Raw genomic sequence first — 24146 nt, 5'->3', positions numbered from 1 at the left:
TAGGGAGAGCACTGACAGGGCAGCACACTGGACTGTGAGCATCACTGCAGCTGTCGTGCATCTTCCTAAACTTGGGAATGTTTTTTTCACCCCAACCCCTCGCACCAGTCTGTGCAAAGGCCGGGTGCCATAGGCTTTTCCTGTTAGCTCCTTCCCCGCCCGCTCTGGGCAGGACCAGTGCACCAATGACAGGTGTAGCGATGGAGGAGACAGACCTCGTAATCTTCTCTAAGCATATTCTTTTGATTAGCACAGCAAACAGGAGTCAAATTAAGAAAGTACTACTGACTTCCCTCATTCAGGCAGATCTTAATACAGCTCTTGGGCTTTCCAACCTTCAGACAAACAGGATATTTTTGGTTTTGTTTATTCTACACTCTTGTGACTGTTTTCAGTGATATCTCCAGTTCACTTATTCCCAGACATTTTTTTCTGCCCTGGCCTTCTTATGCATTCAACATTGACATTGACATTCACATTGACAGGCTGAGAGAGTTGGGGCTGTTCAACCTGGAGAAGGGAAGGTTCCAAGGAGACCTTATAGCGACCTTCCAGTACCTGAAGGGGCGGCAGGAAAGCTGGAGAGGGGCTGTTTACAAAGGCTTGTGGGGATAGGATGAGGGGCAATGGGTAGAAACTGGAGAGGGGCAGATTTAGCCTGGACATAAGGAAGAATTTCTTCACGCTGAGGGTGTTGAGGCGCTGGCCCAGGTTGCCCAGGGAAGCTGTGGCTGCCCCATCCCTGGAGGTGTTCCAGGCCAGGTTGGATGGGCCTTGGGCAGCCTGGGCTGGTGGGAGGTGTCCCTGCCCATGGCAGGGGGTGGAGCTGGGTGGGCTTTAAGGTCCCTTTTTAAGGTCCCTTCCAACCCAAACTATTTTATGATTCTATGCAGTATGTTCTGTCAAGTCTGAAGCGTGTTCTATTAAGGGGGGTTAGAACTGGATGATCTTTAAGGTCCCTTCCAACCCAAACTATTCTATGATTGTGGCTCTATGATTCTGCGTCTCACCCTGTGTGCCTAGCTCAGAACACCTGCTCTTTCAATGATGTCTATTATCATACCCTTTATCCCGGTCCCGTTCGGTGCTCCCGCAGAGTGCCCTCCCGGCCCCTTTAAGCCGCCGGTTCTTATGTCGGGGCGGCGCCGGCGGCCGCCGGGCTGGAGCTGCCATGGCCACCCCGCTGTCCTCCACGCCCGTCAGCGGCAGCCGCTCGCTCGGCCCCGCTCCGCCGCTGAGCCCGGCGCGGCTGAGCCGGCTGCAGGAGAAGGAGGAGCTGCGGGAGCTCAACGACCGCCTGGCCGCCTACATCGAGTGGGTGCGGGCGCTGGAGGCCGACAAGGCGGTGCTGCGGCAGCGCCTGGCCGAGCAGCGGGAGGGCAGCGACCGGGAGCTGGGCAGCCTGCGGAGCTGCTACGAGACAGAGCTGGCTGATGCCCGCCGGGCGCTGGATGACATCGCCATCGAGCGAGCCACGCTGCAGGTGGAGCTGGGCAAGCTCGGCGAGGAGCACCGGCAGCTGCAGGGCAGGTGGGGGCCCGGGGCTGAGCTCCTGCGCGGGCAGGGTTGGGGTCGCTCGGTGTTGGAGGGTGTCTGGGTCGAGGCGCGGGTGGCACCACGAAGGTGTCGGAGAGGTTGGAGACATCCTGGTATCTCTGAAGGTGTGCGGGAAGGGCATCGCTGGGAGCGCCGGCAGCTCCCCCGGGGTGGGCATGCGAATGCTACTGAGGGCTCGTCTCTTAAACCTTCCACCTGTTGTAGGTACCTTTATGTCTGTTCTATGATGACAATATTTTATGATGACAATACTATGATTGACCTCGCTATTAGTCTAATCTATGATGACAATATGGGTATAAACTGGAGGGGGGCAGATTTAGACTTAGACGTTAGGAAGAACTTCTTCACCGTGAGAGTCGTGAGGCACTGGCACAGGTTGCCCAGGGAAGCTGTGGCTGCCCCATCCCTGGAGGTGTTCAAGGCCAGGTTGGATGGGCCTTGGGCCGCCTGATTTAGTGGGATGTCCCTGCCGGTGGCAGGGGGTTGGAACTGGATGATCTTCAAGGTCCCTTCCAACCCTAACTGTTCTATGATTCTAATATGTTATATTTCTTGTTCTAAGGACAAAGTAAGTTGAAATGTGTTGTACTCTTATAGCCCCTGTAGCATTCTTTAAGGTGTCAGCAAAATAAGTATTTGACAGACCCTCCTTCACTATGCTTAAATCTTGGCAGAATAAATAGTTTTGACTACTTTTTTTTTTTAATAAGAATGAATCCTGCTTGAGTTGCTACGCTGTCAATGCATTTCTGAGAATGTAGCCGTTGTAATTTCATGCTTTAATGTGATCGTTGAATAAGCTAATTTAAAAAAAAAAAAACACCTTAAACTTAAAAACCCCTAAACATGTATCATTAAATCATCACACTCCAACTCTGGAAGTGTATAATAATTTGGCAGCTTAATGTAATTAAACTATATTTGGAGGATCTAGCTTGTTAAAGAATTAAAACAAATTATATTTGAAGTTAGGGAGAAGTTTGGAATACTTCATGTTGTGAATGGGAGGAATGTATATGGATGGTACAATTGATTCATCAGAATTCTACTTTGAGGAGTCAGACTTGGCTGGTGGGATTATATGGAGTCAGCTGATATCATTAGGGGGCTTTTTAGCTCGGGTGTTGCATGGAGGGCAATGCACAGAGAAGGTAGTCCTGTAAACAGTAGAGCTTACCTCATCCGGGTTGGTACTGCACAGAAACTGTCCTAGAGCTTTTGAGGTCTTCATTTACATGCTGCTGTTTCAGGCTTGACTTGCTTGCAAGCTATGTATCCTGAGCCTAGAATCACCTTATCTTGTCTCACCACGCCTGGAACAAACCAGTGGCCCAATGTAAGTGCAATCAAATCCTATTGAAGGAGGGGAGAAGGTGTGTGCTGAAAGGGAGGGAATAAGTGTCCAATCCTGGCAAGCTTCCTTTTTATATGTATATAGGATGTTAGCATCCCTAGTTATTCTAGTGTCCTATTTTACTGCTAAATCAATTACAGACTTGCAATAATTATCGATTACAGACTTGCAATAATTTGAGTGTCCACAGGCCTCCTAAATCTTGTTCTAAATTTGTATCGTAGCAACTTAAGGCACCAGGTTTTACTTTTCACACTCGTATGGAGTAAATGCTGCCCCCTCATAGGCTCAGTGGGACTTAAGTAGCTGTTCTACTTGGGAATGAAACATGATTTTACTCTAAGCTTCTGTTTTCCACTCCTTAGAAGTTCTCGGGCTTGTCTCATTCATGCTGGGTTTTGGCTTGTGGATCTGTTTCATAAATCTAACCAGCCACTTCAGTGGGCAGTGAGGAGAGGGGTGAAGCCAATTCTAAAACCTTTCTGCTGCTCTTTGTGTTTGTATAACTCTGGCTTTGTTTATAAAGCCTGAGGCTTAGTGGGTATGCAATCCTCTGGACTGAGGTGTTTTTTTTTCTTTATAGTTACTAGGCCTTAGAAGTGGTTAACTTTACAGCCCATGAGAAATGATAGAGAGAACATGCTGCTTTCTGAAAAGGCAGACTGAAGTCCTAATATTAATGAGTGTTTTGTATCTGGGCTGCCTAACTGCACATGTCTCCGATGACTTGGAACAAACTGCTTTAAGGGTATCATGCCCTTTATATATACACCCTTTAAATAACCTGGAACTCTTGTACGATGGAATGTCACCAGATAATTTCTCAACAGCATTAACCATTGGGTCTTATTAATCACTGGTAAAGAGACCTTAAGCTTCAGCAACAGTAAAGTATGCTTGCATTTCATCTTTTGTCTTACTGTTTAAACAGTTGTTATTGGAAGTAGGCCAGAGACGTTTGGGGAGGAGGAGCTGTGGATAAGAGTATCAGTTAAATTGGGAGCCTGAGGGAGGTCAAAGCAACTACAGTAGCACAGCAGAGAAAGATGAGACTAATTTCTTTCCACACAAGTGCGTATAGACATGCATTTTTCTACTGTACCTGACATAAACAGCGTAGCAAGCTGAAGCTCCAAGAATGAATTCTGCAAGTGCTGTTCATGTTCGATAGTCTTGACAAACCGGAATCTGTTTCAAAGGTACCTGAATTCTTTTGGTAAAATTATTTAAGTTTTCCAGGTCAAGCATATGTGACACTGATTTACAAGGAAGGTGATTGGCAGTGCCTCAAAGTTACTGTTTGCAGTTGGTAGTCAATAAGCAACGTTTAGTTCTGGAATGGTTGGTGTACATTGCAGAGTACTGCAACTGTCACTGCTTGCTGGACAGTAATGTAAAGTGGTGTTCTGAACCCCAAATTTGGCTTAAAAGGGTAATAAAGGCTCTTGTTAAAGCTGGACTTGTTCAGTTGGTGTTCTTAAAGATGAAATTACTCACTTCAGGGTTCTCTGAAAAGAATATTTGTCAGGAAAGAATATAGGAAACCTGAGCCTGGTTGTTGGATGCCTGTGTCAGGAACGCTGACCACCAAACCACAGAGTTAAAACAGATACTAATGGAATTTCACTGGTGCAAACACTTCAGTTAGAGAATGAAATTTATATTATTGTAGGATAACAGTGTCAATATTATCATTAAGTAGTGTTGCTGATGTACTTATTAGTATCATAACTACTGCTTGCAAAAGTAGTGGCCCCTAGTGGATATACAAAAATGAAGGTGGCTAATTAATACCTAGCAAAGAAAGAAACCTGTAAATGCTAAAAAAACCCTCACAACACATTATCTTGTTTTTCATTGTCACCCCACTAGAGTTACTTTTTTCCTAATTTTTTCTTTTTCTGAGTAGAGAATAAACAACTTTTGCTAACAAAACATTTAGTTTTACATCAAGGTCATGAAGTATGAGGACACAATCAACCAATGTGTGAGTAGCAGGGCTAGAAAAGGCCTTGAGCAAGAACCTAATGTAGCTGCACACCCCGGGCTGGTATAGGAACCAACCATACCTGCATACCTTCCAGCAGATATTTGCCTAACTCTTTTATTTAAATTCCAGATGGTAAAGATTCCAGAATATACCCCCCAGGCAATGTGCTTCAGTGAACTACCGTTAGTTTCCTCTCCCTAACATCTAACCCAGATATTCCTTGCTGCAATTTAAGCCTGCAACTTCCTGCCTTTTCCACAACAGGCATGGAAAACAGATTCCCTTCCTCTATGCTGCAGTCTTTCATGTATGTAAAGACAGTTATGTCTCCTGTCGCTTTTTCCCTTCTCTAGACTAAACAACCCTTACTTTTTTCTGATCTTTCCTTGCAGTCTGAGCTTTCTAGAGCTGATCACTCCTGCAGAATGACTTTGGAATTTCTCCAACTGGTCTGCTCAGTTATCAACTGGAAAATTCATTGTATGAATTATCACAACTTAGCCACTTGGCAGAACGGATTTTGCTCAAGTAAACTGAACACTTCATTCTCTGCAATCTCAAATCTGAGCTTTGAACAGGAAGTCAAACTCGGACAGTGGTCAGGCCGCTGCAAGGATTTTGGATGCTAAAGCAGTCTGGGAAATTAGCACCCCATTCTGTGACAGGAATTCACTGTGGGCTCAGCTCTTCTCTGCTGTGGTGCCAAGTACAATTGGCAACTTGAACAACTGCATGGGCCATACGGGTGGTACCCAAGGGCTCTGTACCTTGGTATTTGCGCGAGGAAATGGTGGTAGTTTTCTGAAGGCAAAGCTTCTCTCACTCTGTAATGCTATGGTGAAAAGGAGGGAAGAGGGCATGATGCTTCCTAAGGGAGAAGAGTCTCTTGCAAGGGTGCTGTGAGGTGGTTGCTGTAGGAGCTCACGGCCCTGTGGCAGGAGCTGAGGGGCTGCGGAGGCAAAGCCCGGTTGGGAATGTGGGGGTGACAAAGCCTGCTCGCCAGAGCTGGGCCAGCAACCTCCTGTGGACAAACCCCGTCCTGGGCAGGAAGGTTGCAGGGGAGGAGGAATTACACCTCCTGGCAGGCAGAGCTGCCTTCTCCCTCTGCCTGTGGAGCAGGGGGTGCTTGGCCTCCCAGCTGTGACCAGCATCACCTCCCCAGCAGCTCTGGCCGGGGAAGGCAGGCCTCGAGCTGCTTGCAGCCAGCAGGCCGCCTCAAGGCACTGCAGGGCTTCCCCTGGGCAGCACCCATGGCAGCTCCCTCCTGGTGAGAGAGTTGCGGGGGCTCTAGGCCGCAGCAGTGGCGCATTTCAACATCCAACAGGCACTTTCCCAGGAAACTGGTGGCGCGGCCTTTGCTGCTGAATGCAGGGGTCTTGTGTGAGCAGCTTGTTCGGAAGCAGCAGGTCTCTGGTCTGCTGAGCTTTGAGGGTGACTGGTCCCTCTCCGTGGGGCCAGCAGCCTGTGCCATCCCTTCCCTCTCTGGCTGATAATGCTGCGGAAAATAGCTGGCTTCTGCGTAGGATTCACACAAAACAAGCTGGAAACTGGGTCAGAAATCTTTCTGGTTAAACAAATCACAGTTGTCTGAGGGGCCTGTCTGGTTTGTTTCTTAGAGCGTGTCCTGTGCTCTCACAAGGGTTAATGAACCTCTCTTGTGTTTCAGTTCTGCCACAGGCCTCTGTGTAGGTAAACACATTAAAAGCAAACTTTCTCCCTCACCAGCTGCAGCTTATTGAGTGTGAAACTTTCACTTGCAGGAATTCAAAGAAGGAAGCTGATTTAAACCTGGCACAGGCTCGTGTGAGAGATCTTGATGCTCAGCTGAACGCAAAGGAAGCTGACTTAGCAACAGTTTTGAGTGAGAAACGAGGTTTGGAGAATGACCTCCGTGAATTAAAGGATCAAGTAGTCACTGTAAGACTTGTTCCCGGAATTTTAACTTTGCTTTTGTTCTTGGAGCTTTTGAATGTTTTTTCCTAACTAATTATTGAGATTTTAAAGCGGGGAAAGACAGTTACCTGGCAGTGACAGGTGGACAAAAAGATTTCTTTATAATTGAATTGCATTGAATGCAAATGCTACTGCTAGCTGGTCTGTTAAACCTTCCACCTGTGGAAGATACCTTTAAGTCTGTTCTGTGGTGACAATATGTTAGGTTTCTTGTTCTAAGGACAAAGTAAGTTGAAATGTGTTGTACTCTTATAGCCCCTGTAGCATTCTTTATGGTGTCAGCAAAATAAGCATTTGATGGACCCTGCTTCACTATGCTTAAATCTTGGCAGAATAAGTTTTGACTACTTTTTTTGTGTGAGAATGAATTCTGCTTGAGTTGCTACGCTGTCAATGCATTTTGAAGAGTGTAGCTGTTGCATCTTCATGCTTTAATGTGATTATTGAATAAGCTAATTTAAAAAGCAACCTTAAACTTAAAAAAAAACCTAAATGTGCATAATTAAATCATCACACTCTGGAAGTGTATAATAGTTTGTCAGCTTAATGTAGTTAAGCTACATTTGGAGGATCTCGCTTGTTAAAGAATTAAAAGAAATGATATTTGAAGTTAGCGGTTTGGAATACTTCATGTTGTGAATGGGAGGAATGTATATGGATGGTTCAATTGATTCATCAGAAGTCTACTTTGAGGAGTCAGACTTAGCTGTTGGGATTAAAGGCTGCTCTAAGTTTGCCTTGTGGGAAAGCTGGTCTACGTAACAACTGAAGTTCTTTCTATTGCTAATACGCTGGATCCCACTGAAATAAGAACTTAAACAGAGTAACCAGCTTCACTTAAGCAATGTGTTTTGATACTGTAGTAAGTTGTAGTAAGTGTAGTTGTGTAGTACTGTAGTAAGTGACCTGTAGTAAGTTGACCATCTTAGCTTGGAAAATGACCTCTTAATTTTGATTACCCTGATGTCTGTATTTTCTAGCTGCAGCTTTCCCTGGAAGATACCAAAAAGCACCTCCACAGTGAAATGTTGAGGAGGGTGGACCTGGAAAATCATATGAAAACCTTACAGGAACAAATGACGTTCCAGAAGCGCCTTCATGAAGATGTATGTTTTAGCTTATTAAAAAGGAATTTTTTTAGGTGTCCATGATCCCTGGATGCACTTAAAAGCAATGTTAAGATGTGCTTTATTCTTAAGAAAGTAACTAGCTGAGTTAACATATGACAGTCCACAAGTCAATAAAATCCTCCTAACTAGGAGGACTTCAAGAAAGTACACAACCTCATGTTAACTAGCATAGTACCAATAGGTATCTGGAATATGAGATCATTTTCTCAGGCTGTTCTTCTGAAGCTAACTACAATCCCAATATACTACTTTGTGTAACTGAAGGTGAACATATAACAGTTAGTTAAATGATTCCAGATGTTTGCTAGAAGCCTAAAATAATCAAAGAAGTTAAATCTCCTTTAATAAGCAACTTATGTTCCCCACTTCCTTAACACTTATCAAAAGTGTCTGGAAACCTTCGTGTGAGAAGTCAGTATATAGAACTGAAAAACATGTGAATGTAAACCAACTTCCTTCTGACTGGAAGGAATCTCGAAGTGTGTGGTTTAAGTGATAGAGAATTCCAGTTTCTCTAACCACCTACTTTTACATTTTGAATAAGACAAGAATGGGTAAAGTAACAGCACTTGAACAGAAGTGTATATGCATGTGTTCTAAGTAAAGAAAAGCAGACACATTGGTCTAGTTCAAAGAATTAATCTGAAAATGAAATACCAACTACTGCATTGATTAGTTTAAGCAATGTTGGCAGTGAGGAAGCAAAACAACCAGCACAGCTAGCAGGATGGAAGTACCTGACCTAATGGATGAATGTCAAAGATGTGAATAAAGAATTACCATGCACTTAATGATAAATCTGCTTCAATATTGCATGACTTGCTAAGCTGGTACAGTTTCAAATCCAACTGTATTGTATCGCTTATGCTCTGAGAAATTTCATCTTCTCCTAGGAGCTCAAGGAGACAAAAAGAGTCCATGAGAACACAATAGCAGAAATAGAATCTGGTCGTCAGAGAGAATTTGAGAGTAAGCTCTTGGATGCTCTGCAGGGGCTCAGAAAACAGCAAGAGGAACAAATTCAAGGATACAAAGAGGAGCTGGAGCGAACATTCAGTGCAAAAGTGAGTCTGTAAAAGATGCTAATAAAACAAAGCTGAAGTTCTCTGCACCTTGATACGATTAAAGTCACACTAGCATAAATGGCTTACTTGCATTCAGCACAGAGCTGCTTGGCATAAGTTATGGGCTTTTGAAGCAGTGTCAAATTTTGGAATAGAACTTGTATGAATTCTTGGTCCCAATCAAAACTGGTTCAAGCATAACCGTGTCCGTTTGGGGAGCAATTAGAAATGGCTAACATAATAAAGTGGATCATAATTCCGATTTCTGAAAAATCTGAGAGCTTGTCTGACAAATTCAGAACTAAGGTGTGCTATGTTTTAACCAGTTTCAGTATTACTGAATGAAACTTGATCTACTGATAGGTTTTACTAAAATGCATGAAACTAGGTATTCCTACAGTTGTACAAGTGCACTTTTAAGTGTATGACTGCAAATATCCCTTTTCAGTTGCTTATACTGGATAAGGGGGAGAGCGTGGCTATGGAAGTAGCTTGACAGTTTGCCTTCTAGAAGTGGTCTGCCATCTCTTTCCCCGCATTAACCACATATGCAGAAAAATCTAATACTTTAGGCTTATAGTCTTGGTAGGTAAGATCCCAGGGGTTCTGGGTTGGTTGCAGTGTACGGTATTGTTTCCTTAAGCCTTGTTTAATATTCAGTGCAGAATCACATGATCTGATACTTTTCTGAGCAAGTACATGTGTTCATTTCGTCCTGGTCCTTCTGGCTTTCTCTGTACTCCAACTTATCTGCCAATTTGGTGAATTCCTTTGGATGCTTATGTCTAGGTTTCCACTAGAAGTTCTGTGTGTGCCTCTTGTAGGAGCATGGGTCTACTTTATCCTTTCTTGGAACATCTCAAGATTCAGCTGCTGTGGAAATAGCTTGGTGCTGCCTACAGTGATGCAGGAACTAGTTAGTAATAGAACTTTAGGGGAAGGCACACCTAGTATCCTGTAGCCCCATGTTTTGACAAGCAGCTTCTAAACATATTCTGTGATCTTTTGGCTACTCCATTTACTTCATATCCATACGAAGTCCTCATGCATCTGTAACTGAAATATCCTAACACAGCAATTTTCATTACTTGATTACTGCTGACTTTTTCTGACATGAATGTCAAACTTGTGTAAACTTCCCTGGAAAGCAACGAAAAACTTACTGACTTGGACTTTATTGGTATCTGTACACTTAAGTAAAACATAACTATTTCCAGATGTAACAGCTGGAAATCACTTGGGTTTCCTTCCTTATTTAAAATACACGCTCATAAGCAACTCATTACTAATGGTGACTTATCCATAGATGGAGAATGCCCAGCTATCTGCAGCAAGACATAGCGACTTTGCCAATGCTGTTCAAGAGGAGCTGAGAGAAACAAAGCACAGAGCTGATACTCTGACATCTCAGATTAATCAATATCAAAGCCAGGTACTATCTTTATTTGAATATCCTTAGAATTACTTTAATTTAGTTATCCAATTAAAAATATTGACCTCTCCTCTCTAATCTTCAGTTATGGTTCAATGGATTTTTCCCCTCTTAATTTTAGATTGTTGCTTTGGAGAGCAGAGTAAGGGAGCTACAGGAAAAGCTGGATCATGATCGAGATCTCCATCGAAGGCGTATGACTGAAAAAGAGAAAGAAGTGGCACAAGCCCAGCAGCAGGCACAAGCACAGTTGGAAGAATATGAGCACCTTTTAGATGTGAAACTGGCTCTAGATATGGAAATAAATGCCTACAGGAAGATGCTGGAAGGAGAGGAACAGAGGTAGGCTGTGACAAGATTCTTATATGAGCTCTTGCTTCATCAAGTTCTTTGCACTAATTAACTTCAGAATGTGGGGGAGGCAAGAAATATTGTGTGTGATTAGTGCCATAATTTTTCTTGAAGCATAATATTCTGTAGATGGTATTTATATCCCACATCCACCACATGGTATAGTAAGATGAAGTAACTTGAAAAACCCAGCTGACAAAGTTCAAAAGTCCATTAGACATCCCTAGAACCAAGCTTTCTCAAAACCTTGTGCCACGTTCTAGAGATAAATTAAAAGGCAGTGCTCAAGCTTCATGAATGAAACTGGGAAACTGTATCAGCTCTCAACTATGCAGATACTGACTGGTTGAGAACAACATGAACTCAATACACTTTAAGAAGGGTCAAAAACTTAAACTACTTCCACTAAGGATTGTGTCTGTAGAGACTTAAAGGAATACTTATTGCAGTTGGGAATCTTTTCTTATTCAGATAAGCTTGCTTTGTACCCGAGGGCTGGGGCCATCTTCCAAACTTAACAAGCTACTTAGCTGCTCTTGCCAGTAAAAATAAAATCTTATGCAAGCTTTCAATGAAGTCTTGAATAAAAGAAGCTGTTGGGCTTGGCTGTAGGGAGAAGAAATAAGCATCAGACATTCAAGTGAATGTTATCTAACTCCCTTCTAGGCTAAAGCTGTCACCCAGTCAGTCTTCACACAGCCCTGTAACTCAAGAAACAAGTCAAGGGAGACGGTTCCTGCATGGGAGGAAAAGGAAAATTAAAGAAGTGAAAAAGAGAGGACATAGAGCTGGATTTAAGTCTGTTGACTATGCTTCGTCTTCTGGAAATGTATCTATTGAAGAAATTGATGCAGACGGGAAATTTGTCAGGCTTAAAAACAACTCTGATGAGGTACTTCTGTTCATTCAAGTCTGCACGGCCTTCCTTGCAAAGCATGACTGCTTGCGAACAGACTTATAGCTTAGTAAGAGTTGACAACAGGGGAGGGTGAAGAGATGAGGGAAGAGTACTGCCAAACTAAATACAAAGAGAGAACTTCTCAGTTAACCTGTCTGCTGTCAAGAGAAGACTAGAGACTGGTTGGTGCCCCTCCCTTGCCTTACTGCAGGTGTTTCGCAGGGATGTCCGGGAGGTGCTTTCAGGGAGACGTGCACTGGGTTCTATGATGCAGAAATCGCAGTTGTTTTTCATCAGATGCAGGCCAGCACTATTAGAAATACTACTTATCCTTGAACTAAGGCACTTTGAATAACGACAGCTTCTTATTACTTAGAAATGCTTAAAACAGCTAAAAGGGTGAATAGAGCTGACAGTATCTAATCTATATCAAGGATTTATCTGACCAATTAGATAATTCTTTGACTAGTTTAGCTTACAAATTAGAATTAATCCTCAGAGCTCCAAAACTTGTGGCTGGTAGCTTAACCAATTCAGCCTGAGCTGCCTTAAAACTTCACAGGCTGCTATCAGTTATATGACCCCAGTTCATGGCTGGGCATGGCCAACTTCATTTAACAGAATCTCCCAGTAAAGAGCATCATGATCCACCCCAAGAGAAGGCAAGAAAAGTTGTGCCTAAACTTGTGAGACTAGGATTAATTCTAAGGAAGTAGTGAGAGAAAGCCTGGGAGGCTTTAATGGAAACTTGAAGGCTTCCTCAAAATTGATCAGAATCTTGCATGCTACAGGAGTGAGACTAAAACTGGTCTGGAACCTGCACTTGTTTCTTATAGTGGTGGTCTGTAATGCTGAGAGAAATTTCTTGTCCCACAGGATCAACCACTACATGGATGCGCTTTACGAAGACATCTTGAAACTGTGTCAGATGTAACATACAAATTTCCTTCACAGTTCATTCTTCAGGCGGGCCAAGTAGTTACAGTAGGTAGTGATTTTGTAAAACTTATTCAGAGCTCTGCTCTTGTTATGTTAGATGGCAACAGAGATTAACGTAGTAAGGAAAACTAAATTAATACCGCGAGCACCTAAAGAACTAAAATCCCTATCTTATGTGGAGAGGAAATGGGGAAAATCTTTACAACAACTTGATCTGAAATGCCAGTAAAATTTTACGTAAAGCTAGATCTTGCATGGAAATCGGGTCATACCAGATTGTGACATGTTGTTATTATGAACAGAATTAATACATTCTAGCTTATTCTTAGGGTTCCCGACACTTCTGTGATATGATACAAGTTGTGCAGTTTCACTGTTCCTAAAAGCTTTACTCCACTGCAGTTCAGTGATGCTGAGCTCACAGTTGATTAGTACTAAACTAAATATTGGCTCTAAAGCCATACTTGAAGTATATTTAGATAGTAATCAAAGAGCCTAGATCTGCACTCCAAACTCTGTACAAGCTTGCTCAAGAAATCTGAGTGACCCCAGGCTAGAAACTATCTTGTATACACAAATTGCTGCCATGAGTATGTCTAACTATAGCTTGGCTCTGAGACTCAAACAGTGTGCATGTCCAAGCAAGGCTACCTCTGCATCAGGTAGAAGCTGTTAATAGCCTTTTCTGCACTAACCGTTTTACAGTCTTCAGTTAAAACTTTACCACCATTCTTAGTAGTCCTGAAAAGAACTAACCTGCCAGGATCACAGTAGTTCAGTTTCTGTTACTAAGCATCTTTGGTATGGGAGTACTTAAGAGTGCATATATTAGATTGAATCCTAATCTGACTACAAATAAGTTTCTTTAGAAGCTCACTCTAAATCTGTTGCAGATCTGGGGTGCAGCTGCTGGTGTAAGCCCAGGTCCCGGTGATCTGGTCTGGAAGTCTCAGAAGTCTTGGGGAACTGGGGACAGCATTGGTGTTACGCTTATCACAGATGATGGTGAGGTAAGGGAGATAGTAAATGGCTTCTGCTGTCCTAATACTAAACTTGCTTGATGTGCTTAATTCTTGAGGGTTGTGATGGCAATTCAACTGTATTCTAGAAACTCGCAGAGAGGAAAATAATGCATGTACCCAGAGAAGAAGAAAGTGGTGAGCAAGAAGATGATTTTGAAGAAATAACTGGAAGTGAAATGGAGTTTCCATCTCGGGTAAGCTGCCTTAAGTTTAAATACGTACTATTAACAAAATCATTCAATGGCCCTTTCTTTTCATTACTGCATGAAAATACTTCCCCAAGTACTATCCATGTCCTACAACTCTTAACATTTTTCTTGATGTCAGACCAAAAGAAGAAGAAAAAAGAAATGTTGCTTGGTTTCATGATAGTGGTTCCTGTGAGTATTCTTAAGGAGCTGAGATGGTGAGAATCACATTTGTCATTTCGTAGAACTTGCTTTGTTAATAGCGCTGCAGTCTTTTGTCCCATGTAGGATGTAGCTTGCATGGCTTTGCATCGGATGTGGAATTGATGTTTTGCTTATATGGTTGAACATCATCAAATAATAACATTAATCATTTGTCTCTTACTACTGACACTGAAAAATGCTAGCTTTAATGTCTGTTCCATCTCGGCGTCTGACTGAGTAAACTTAGAAGCTGCTAACCCAAGGACAGAATGCAAACACTAACTAGACATGTCTTGCTTCTGTGGGTTGAAGTGACTTATTTGACTTTCCAAACAGTGTCCCTGACCTGCTCATAAGATAACTTGAATTCACACTGAAGAAACCTAGTATTTCTGTTCAAAAGTATTTCAGGCTTTTGCCTGAAATCAAAGTTCTTAGTATATTGATGCTTAAGTCCCTCTTAAATTCAAACATGAGAAACCTGAGTCTGAGGCATTTCTGTTCCAGCTCATTTTCAGGAACTACCTTTTCTTATTTTTTCTGTGCAAAATAGGAATCTCAGCCTCATGTCAGTTATAAATACTCCAATACTTTTCAAGTGGAACTTCCAGCACGGATGCAGATCATGTTAATGGAATTAACATAGTCAAACAGAATAAGCATATTTTGTCTGTTATGCTTACAACCCTTTAGCTACAACTTCCATGTGGTAATGACCTGTGAAGGAGCCCCACCAAATGGCTTCTTACTGCTCATATTACAAGTCTGAACTTCCACATATTGGGTGCTGCTTGTGTACTTTGATATACTAGTAGTCAGGTAACTTAATTGCTGAAGTAGCCTAGAACTGAATTAGTACAAGGGCTTTGTTCAGTTTAATTATGGACTGTACCAGACTTCAGTAAAAAAAGTCAGTTTCTTCTTGACTTGAAATTGCACCAAGAAGTCCGCTTTTGTTAGTACAAATGCCAAGGCCCTAAGCAGAAGGGGATGCCTAGCTGAAAACTCATTCTCTCCTCTTGCTGGCACAGCATGTTGAGCTGTCACAGCTCTTCCTAAAGCTGACCCTACACAGTTACAAGGAGGACTGGCATCTTATTGCGCCAGGTCTTAAAGCCACCGCTGTTTTCTAGATATCTGCATAATGTGCCTGTCTGAATATTTAAAAGTACCTTAGTAGTAGCTTTCTAAAGAAAATGAACCTAAGAACAGGGAGTTCCTGCCTGCAGCTTGGTTCTCTCCTCGCCCTTCTTTTAAACAGAAAATCAGGGTAAATATCTTACTGTAACACCATCTGACTTAAACGATGTTTATCAAAGTCTCTTGACTTCTATGCACATTCTTGTGGTACTTTCAGTCTCTCAGTGAAAGAAGGTGAGACCCTGCTAAAAACAGGGAAAGATTTTATAATGCTCTTTTTATGATGGCCTTTTGGGCTCCTGATGCACAGCATACACTAAAATGGTTGAAGACAGACCAGTGGAAGCTTTAGACTTATAAAAAGACTTACTGATACAAGCTTTTGTTCATGTTTGGAGTAAGGTTTTGGGGTTCTCTTAAGGATCTTTATTTGAATCGACTAGTAATATGGCTTGTTTGGCAATCAGTCATGGAAAGCAAAAGTAACTTTCTTCCTTAACACCTCTAATCTGTTTTATCAGCAACTTTGCCATACAGTTGTGTGCCACTTATGGCAAGAATCAATTCTCATACTCCCACTCAGCTTTTAATGTCATTCCTGGCAAACTTTTGTCATTAGTATGTTATGTGCTTCTGCTGCAGTGATAGTACTGAAATACAGGCAGCTTAGTGAAAAACAGTTAACGTCTTGCCTGCAGTAAAAGAAAGCATGGTGTGTTTTAAAGGAAGGCGGGGTTTCCATAGTTTTTGCTTCTGTTTTTACCACTCTAACTCAGGTAGCATGAATCTGCATGCCAGTTAAGTCTTGATGCTTCAGAACTGAGGTACTGATACCTTGGTAGCCTTCTGCTCTGGCATAGGCTTATGTACTGCATGGACTTGAGTTTCTAAAACCTTGTTTTCTTTTTCCCCTCACCCTCAAACCATCTGGTATAGTTAAGGTACCACCTCTCTTAAAAATTTGCTTTGCTTTATTAATAAGTAAATCTACAAAATACTAACACCCTACCCTTACAAGGGCCATGTACGTAACTAGCAATAAATACTAAGTTTCTGCACGTGCTAACTAGCCTAATGTCTTGATGCTTTTATCTCTGCAGCAGAATGAAGATCCTAGCTGTTCTATCATGTAATGTGGACAAAGATAATCATCTGAAAACACTTCTAAATCCAGGTGATATAGACTACGTATGTTTTGGTATCTTCTGCAAGATCTGAAACTTGCAATCTCCCATCTGACCTCCTTGTAAGAAACATTGTCCATAACATCATGAAATTTCCTACCTTGTGATACTTGGACCCACTGACAGAAAGAGCAGTAGAATACAAGCTCCATGTGAAGTTATTTTTACTTTAACACAAGGATCTGGTTTCCATGACCTGCTGAAACAGAGGAGGGTACAGTTTACAAAACTCCTGAACGTGTGCCCTAGAAGGATGCTAAATATTTGCTTCAGCTTTCTCAGTATTCTGATATGGCTTCTCCAAAGGTGATTTCTGTTTCAAGCTTGAGTGGGAAACTATGTGGACCATCACACCCTAGCTGGCACCTTGAGCAACTTTGAACTGGAATGAAGCAAAATGTTACCCTGAAGAGTGAGCGTCTGAAATGTTTCCTGCTCAGATTCTGATGCTGAAATATATGAAGCTGGTCAGATCACCTGCTAGGGAACTTCCTAGCATGAAATATTTTAAAATTAAAAGCAAGCTGTGAAAATTATTCCTGACTTTATTTAATACACTGTTTCTGTATTTTAGCACCTAGAAATCCACCAGTTTCAGTATTGTATGTTCCTAGATACAGTGTATTGGAGCATAGCTGTGTCAACCTTAACTTGGACAGATGTATCCTGTAAATGTGAGAAAGCGTCTCATTCCAACCGTGAAGGTACTGTAATTAGCAATATTAGCACTCTATTTTGGTCCCAGCTTTCTAAGGGGCTAGAGAAACATGCTGAAATAAAAATCAAAACTAGAAAGCACCCACTGTAGTAAAAGGTGCATCAGAACTAACTGTTCTTAGTCCTTATGTATGAGAACTGTGTGGTCTGCAGTACTGCTTTGTGTATGTCTAAATGGGGCAGTTGGGGAACACTGTCTGTTGGCCAGTACGTAAACTACTGTAACTTTAATCCTCTGTCCATGTAAAGCCTGACCTCGTAACCCCCAGAAACCAGGCAGACAGCCTCTGGGGCCACTGCATTTAATTATTCTTAGCCTCATTTTATGAAAATGCTTACTTGCTGGCTCTATGGTAAAGCAAGGGCCTTGATGAGCCACTTACGCTCTTTAAGAGAAGTGTAGTTTGAGGGGAGGGGAGTAGCTGAAGGGAGAGGAGCAGATGAGATCGCTGACTTCTCCAAATGCTGGAACAGTTTTGACTGTCTCTTACCTTGCCAAAGTGTTAAGTTCAGAATTTAAGACCTGTTCTGTGTTGGGAAGCAGTTGTTAAAGTGAAGCTTTCCTTATATCAGTTTAAACTCTCAAGTTATCTAAAAATTCTAGTTTGGAGACATCAGCCAGTAGATACTCGTATAATACGTGCATTTTAGCAGATCTGAATTCTTGTTGTACCTTACGGTCTGCACAGAGAGAGCTGCTGCTATAACCTTGCTATATTTATCTTGATTTCTTAAACTTTTGTAACAATTAAAGGTTTTTCATGAACTTTAATATTTACAGGTTAAATAATAAAGTCATATTTGTTCATTGATCTTACCTGAGTGCCTCAAAAGACTTTAAAGAAATAAAACTGAGTTTAGGAAAGAATCCTTGCACTCTGAAAAAACCTTGACAAAAATGCACTATGTACATACACATGTGTGCATATGTTATTCTCTCCTCTAAGGAATTCTGGTGGGGTGAGAGATTTCAATGCCTCTTCTCTTACCTGTTATGGCAACGTATCAGTGGGGAGAACTCTCTGATAAATGGGTAAAATGCAAAAGCATCTGTGACTCCCCAATTCTCTATTCACAATGTCATAGGTATTTTCATTCAAGAACTAGGCCAGGAGATGTTACTTTCCATGTTGTTGCTCTAATAACTACTGGTACTCACCCATGAATTTTCTTTACATGAGCAAGTCCAAATTCTGAGACGATGTGCCCTAAGTGGCAGGTTGTAGCCAAAGCTGCAAAGAATAACCTTCTGCTTCTCTTGTGAGCATTGTGCAAGCCCCAGCCAGAGATGAGGGAAACCAGAAGGCTGTGGTCTTTATAGAAATTTAGAGGCTCTTTGTTTCTTATGAGGAATAGTTCCTGCCCCTATGCTACACATGAAATAGGGAATGCTGTTTCAGCCGGACTACAGAACCGAGTAAAGCTTGAAACTCGGAAACTGGATTCAAGCCTCTTTGCCCATAAAGAGTTCAGCTCCCTTCTCATCATTCTGTCTGGTACGCAGAGCAATTGGCAAAAGATTACCTGTTCCTCTGGAGCTGCTGAATTCTGTGCTCACTACTCTGTTTGCTAAGGAAAGCAGGAAAAGGCCCCCAGAAAACCAAATTAATTAGGTCTTCATTTTGATTGTACTTAAGATGCTCAAGGCCTGTGCTTCATTTTGAGGCACTTTTGTATACTTTTAGTTAAAGCATGTCTTTCTTCTCCAACCCTTTCAAATAAAGTAGATATGTATCGACCTATCATTTGTTTGCAGTAGGCACCAGCGATACTCGCCTGTTTATCTCAGTGGAGTTCTGTACAAGCCCTGTGCAGTCAGCACCAGTTTGCACTTAGTTCAAAGGAATTTTTCTCTTATCCTCCTGCTAGAAGAAAATTTTAACAGATGTTATAAATGCTATGCAATTAGTAGGGAGAGAGCAAGACTGTTAAAATTTGAGTGGCTGAGGTGTCACTTCAGCTTTATTTAATACATTTTTATTGTAGCATTGTTTTCTTCATGGAAAGCTGATCTGTTTAGCAAAAGTGACCTCCAGCTCAAAAACAAATGCCATAATTACAGGAATAGAAGGAGCAACCAATGTTCTTATCCCACAGAAATATTTATTCAGTTTGGTCAGTAAGTTATAGGAATTTTCAATGCGGAGAACTTGTACTTAGTACAACATCATCATAATATTGACAACAACCACTTTGCCTTTTGTCAACATACAATGTGAAACGTGGATTAACTTGCTCACAATAAATTACAGGGTGATAGATGAGAAGAGCTCAATGACATCAGTAACTTAGGAACTGGTTACAGTTAGCTTCACTCACAGTACTTTTAAAAATGGTTTTCAATAGTAAAATCATTGCAGCCAAAGATAAAAAAAAATCCACATACAATAATAGCAAGGAAATGCATTTTTGGAGCAACAGTGAGCTACCAGTAAACACTTCAAACAGTGATCTTCAAGGCACAAAGCAAAAAAACTGGGTATGGGTTTTTTTGCAGGTTGATGGAGTCAGGGAAGGTAAAGTTTTTTTTTAATATAAAATAAATACATTTTAAAAAGACGCATACAAAAGTCAGTAAGTCAGTCAAATAGCAAGGCTTTCACAGAATGCCACACTGACAGAACATTTGTGAATCCATTTCAAACATGAAATCATGTTCACAGCTTGCATGACATAATCACTGAGGCAAGGGAACCATAACTTCAACATAGTTAATGGGGAAGAAGCCAGACTCCCCATTTAACATCCCTTCATACCAATTCTCATCAATCTGATTGGTCAAAGTTATGATGTCCCCTTCCTTAAATCCAAGTTCGCCTTCATTTTCTGGCTCAAAGTCATAGAGAGCCTGGCAGCAAGGCTGATCCATGTGCATTGAAGAACCTGCCCCAGTGACAGACAAAGAAAAACACATTAATAGAGCTTTACAGCATTCCCACCAGCCACTAAGCATAAAACAGTGGGTGAAAAAAAAAAATCTAACCTTGCTGTCATGAACAGTTTTTCCATTGCTTTGACCCATTAACATTTGCTCCTTCCACATATAAAAAGTAGTATTAGTGATAATTAGTTTTAACGCATAATTCGGTTTCTCCCTTAAGTTCATGTGCTAATCTATTTTAATTCCTAGTTGCCTTCCCTTTCAAAAGGATGTTTTATCTTAAACTGACAGTTTGAGTAATCACAGTTGTCAAAATCAGTCTGGTCTCTTTGGAGTGCTGGCCAGTGGAACTGTGTCTTCAAATCCTTTGTTGTACATACCCTTCATCTGAACTAAAGCAAAGGTTATGCTAGGAACAATCGTGCCTGTCCAGCTTTTTCACAGATGAAGTTTTCCAGTACAGTATCCGTCTGTTTTTATGACTCGGGCTGTTTGCCCTTCTATAAAGATCTTAATTCCAAATTACTCTTTTAAAATATTAATGGTACCATATGCAAACATAGTAGTAAGTACATATATTTACAGGAAAACAAGTGAATATAAACATAAAGTACAAAATAGAATCATCATTAGCAAAGCAAGTTAACCTTGTAAATGCAATCACCTTTTTCAAAGGTACTCTCACGAAGGAGTGTTAATTGGCTTAGATTTGTGGTATGGATACATTAATTCATACATATTTATGAACAATAATTTATTCTAATAAAATGTAATCTAATGTTCAAAGGGTAAAGCTTAGCGCTGTGGCCAAAGAGTAGCCAGAGGTGCAGCTGAAGTTAAGCCGTAACAGATTTTTAGACGTATATAAGGCAGAGCCAAGTAAAAGGCTGACAATTTGAAATATATTTATAAAGGAAGAATAAGAGCAAAGATTCCACCCTCCTGCCATGTAAACAGCAGTAAAACACATTATAACATGACAACTCTAGAATACTCTAGTACTTATACATTACAGCACTGTAACCTCTCAAATATTAAGGTTTTCAGGTTGTCTTATTTACAACAGTGCAACAATTCTCAAAAATCTGTTCTCAGCTCTCTCCCCAGCTCTCGCATGTGCTAAGCATGCAGTCGCCTTGAAGAAGAATTTTTGTCAGGTAAATCCGCACACAGTTGGTAATGCAATACAGAAATCATAGCTAAGATGTTAAATATGCATGCCAAAATGCATTGTAATCTGCTTATCATAGTGATATGCAAGGAGAGTATTTAAAGTAACTGTTCAGACATTTTCTAGCAAAGGAGTTAGGAGAAGACTCTTAAGGAAACCAGCTGACAACTATTCTGGTGATCATTGTGGTAAATGAGAACAGGTGAAAGCATCTTTTTAATTGACAATAATGCAATTAGGGTAATATTTGGTGTTAAAATTGGGAAGTACCAATTACTTTTCTATTTGGTGGGTATGATTTATCCTTCATAACAATAGAAGAGCTTTTATTTATAACAATAAAAGACAGCTGTCAACACAGAGATCCCTCTCAGTAAAACCTCCTCAGAACATTGCTGTTAACACCTCCAGACTTGTCCTCTGCCCGGGGAAGTCTAACACAATGGCACAGGTGAAAGCTTGGATCTGGACATATTTTTGCTGAAACAGTCCAAGCAGAAAACAACAAGATGAGCCACAGTTTCCCAACAAGAACGGACTGATTGTGTTCAAAAACAGCTGAGCTATTTTCAGGCTTTGCCAAGGTAAAACTGGTACCAGCTCAGTGGAGCCGTCAACAGCAGAAAGCAGCGCTCTGAATAATTGACAAAGTTCCGTGCTCTCACCAGCTGCTCCAATGGGGCTCATTTATTATTGCCAGCCAGTTAATTTCTGACATCAGATGGATCACATTTGGTTCATTTTAAGCTCTGAAGAACTGAAAAGAAATGTCTGGCAACCTAGAAAGACTTTTAAATAATGGTCATAGCCGGTATAACCAGTTTCACTCCAGGCTCTAAGATCAGTCAAAGTCTTCATTAGTCAGGCAGCTGCTGCTACTGTGCAATCCAATGAGACAAAGCTTCCCTGAGAAAGGTAATGGGGACAGCACTGCCCGGCAGGCTGCAACACACACTGTTTAACATCACAGAACTGGCAACACGTTTCCAGCCTTTTTGTCTCTATTAAATACTTGCACATCCTTTCCTGCTGCAGAGATTTAAGCTACAAAAAGTTGCATTCTTTTTTTTTTTTTTGCAAAGAGGGTTTATGTTAATTTGCAACACCATGCACGCCTCCCTAATTTCTCCAGAAATTAAGCCATACTTCACTGTCACATTCAAAGATAACCTGTCCTTTATCTCCAGACCATTCAAACCTGAGCAGCACAAACAGAAAAAAACCCAAAACACCGCAAAAACAGGCTAAGCAGGAAGCTGTCTATGATTTCTGGAGTGCTGTGGAATGAAACTAGCATGCCATTCAATGCTGGTATGGTTTTTTGTTTGTTTGCTTGTCTTCCCCAAAGGGAGTTATTGCCTGTACCTGCATCTACTTTGTCTTCTATACCATGTCATACACATATGGTAGCAAAATTATACTTTAATCATTACAAACTGGAAGCTTTCTAAGAAGATTAACCCGAGTCTTCCAGCTGAAGTGAGTAAACATTAAGATGCTTATGTTAAATTCTAGCATGTGGCATCCAGACCCATTAATTTCATATCATAGCGAAACCTGACAAATAAAAAGAATGAAAAGCATGACATAACATAGCACAAGAGAGTTCTAAAATGAGCCTGGTGATGCTCATAGCTTCAGCTGATTTATGAGGATAATAATAAATTATAATAAAAACACAGATCTGTTATCTGTGCTTAATCAAAGCAGCTAAATAATTCACAGCCTTAAAATGAGGTTTCTGTGAATCTAGCCCTGCAAGGGTGTGCAAGTAACTAGTAGTAAATAATCCCCGTGTGTTAGTGACTGTACAAACGCAAATGCTATCTCTGCTCCAAGAAGCTGATACTTTTTCCTGAGAGTAAAACACAGGAAAAGCCATTTCAACACTCAGAGCTGGATTGCGGTAGTTGTGCTGAATATATCACAGCTTGCTTTGAACTGTCCTGTTGATTGCCACGGCTTCACAGAATACCAAGATACTACTTACCCTGAGTGACAGTATCAGAGATATTAAAGGTCTACATTTTGATAGGGTCAATATGTACAGGAGAAATTAAGCATTAAAGCACTTTTTTTGTGTAGGATGAACAGGTCAGCTTTCTAAATGAAAAAAAAAGAGTGATCACGACGTTACCCATTGTCACATGGAGACCTTACAGCATTTCGCAGTTTTGCTTAGCCACCTGGTTCACATTTCTAAGACACAGACCATAAATCTAATCTGTTTCATGATTCTGATTTTAAACAGGAACAGAAAGATTTCCCCATTTACAAGCAGGTCATGTTGACCCCACTGCAGCTCCACAGAAATCCATATGGATAACTTTTGAGTAAGGAGCAGGAAGAGAAAGACAACAATGAACAATGATTTCACTGATGTTTGTACCTGCTGAAGACGAAAGCACAGCATCCGTAGCTTCTTTAGGAGGAAAAAACCATGATAGATGGTCTTTTCGATATTATTAGTAACACTAAGCATCACAACAATTACTAAATATAGTCAATTTCTCCTTTTCATCTCTTTCCTGGTTGTTTTATTTCTTTCCCATTCTGACCATTCAGTGATATGCAAGCAGTTGATGCTACAGTCAATGAATGGAATCAAAGAATGGAAGTGGCTTGCTCTTTCCTTATCTTGGTGATCAGTGGTCATTTGCAGTTCATTCACTGAATTTTAGCTAATTAAAACTGGTTTGTTCGTTTGGTTTTTTTTAACTAAGTGGGCAGGAAGCAATCTTGAGAAGTGATCTAGTCTTTCTTGCAGAGGCAGAACTGGTTACTCTTAAAGGACATCTTGGATTAATTGCTTCATGGCAATGTAATACATGTGCTGCTTTATCTCTGGTTTGACACACTTGTTTATATACAAGTGCTGAATCTGAATCTCCCTTCTCCATTGTGTACGCAAGGCAGAAAAAAATAAAGCCTATATCAACTTGACAAATAATTGATAGGGGCCTAGAAA

The 24146-nt window shown here is 41.2% G+C and overlaps 2 protein-coding genes across 12 annotated transcripts in view; one reads left to right on the top strand and one right to left on the bottom strand.

Moving 5' to 3' along the window:
* Window positions 1-1131: 1131 nt before the first annotated feature.
* On the top strand, window positions 1132-18723 carry LOC104055736 (lamin-L(III)). 5 transcript variants are annotated; one of them, XM_054077316.1, is made up of 12 exons: window positions 1132-1530; window positions 6665-6821; window positions 7838-7963; window positions 8881-9051; window positions 10358-10483; window positions 10605-10825; window positions 11501-11726; window positions 12609-12716; window positions 13565-13681; window positions 13780-13887; window positions 14021-14073; window positions 16329-18723. In XM_054077316.1, exons 1-11 carry the CDS (start codon window positions 1172-1174, stop codon window positions 14060-14062), a joined length of 1761 nt encoding a protein of 586 aa, XP_053933291.1. In that variant the 5' UTR covers window positions 1132-1171; the 3' UTR covers window positions 14063-14073; window positions 16329-18723. The 5 variants fall into 5 exon arrangements, with proteins under 5 accessions (XP_053933291.1, XP_053933289.1, XP_053933290.1 ...); XM_054077314.1 differs by having other exon boundaries at window positions 16326-18723; XM_054077315.1 differs by having other exon boundaries at window positions 14021-14099.
* A 486-nt stretch (window positions 18724-19209) lies between these two features.
* SH3GL3 (SH3 domain containing GRB2 like 3, endophilin A3) overlaps window positions 19210-24146 on the bottom strand; it is a 53210-nt gene continuing 48273 nt past the window's right edge. For 4 of the 7 annotated variants that reach the window (XM_054077321.1, XM_054077318.1, XM_054077319.1 and 1 more), the window contains one exon: window positions 19210-20009. In XM_054077321.1, coding sequence (XP_053933296.1) covers window positions 19911-20009 — 99 coding nt within the window. In that variant the 3' untranslated portion in view covers window positions 19210-19910. The other 3 variants (XM_054077323.1, XM_054077322.1, XR_008451814.1) reach the window with 2 other exon arrangements.

The sequence above is a fragment of the Cuculus canorus genome, chromosome 12 (genome assembly GCF_017976375.1).
Source record: "Cuculus canorus isolate bCucCan1 chromosome 12, bCucCan1.pri, whole genome shotgun sequence".
Lineage (NCBI taxonomy): Eukaryota > Metazoa > Chordata > Aves > Cuculiformes > Cuculidae > Cuculus > Cuculus canorus.
This window is presented reverse-complemented; position numbering and strand designations above follow the sequence as displayed.

Bases quoted from the DNA above. Each gene is read 5' to 3' on its own strand.
- LOC104055736 (XM_054077316.1), top strand. From the start codon at position 1,172: ATGGCCACCCCGCTGTCCTCCACGCCCGTCAGCGGCAGCCGCTCGCTC. The intron at 11,727-12,608 runs GTACTTCTGTTC...CTTGTCCCACAG, and splicing joins TTAAAAACAACTCTGATGAG to GATCAACCACTACATGGATG. The intron at 13,888-14,020 runs GTAAGCTGCCTT...TCTTGATGTCAG, and splicing joins AAATGGAGTTTCCATCTCGG to ACCAAAAGAAGAAGAAAAAA.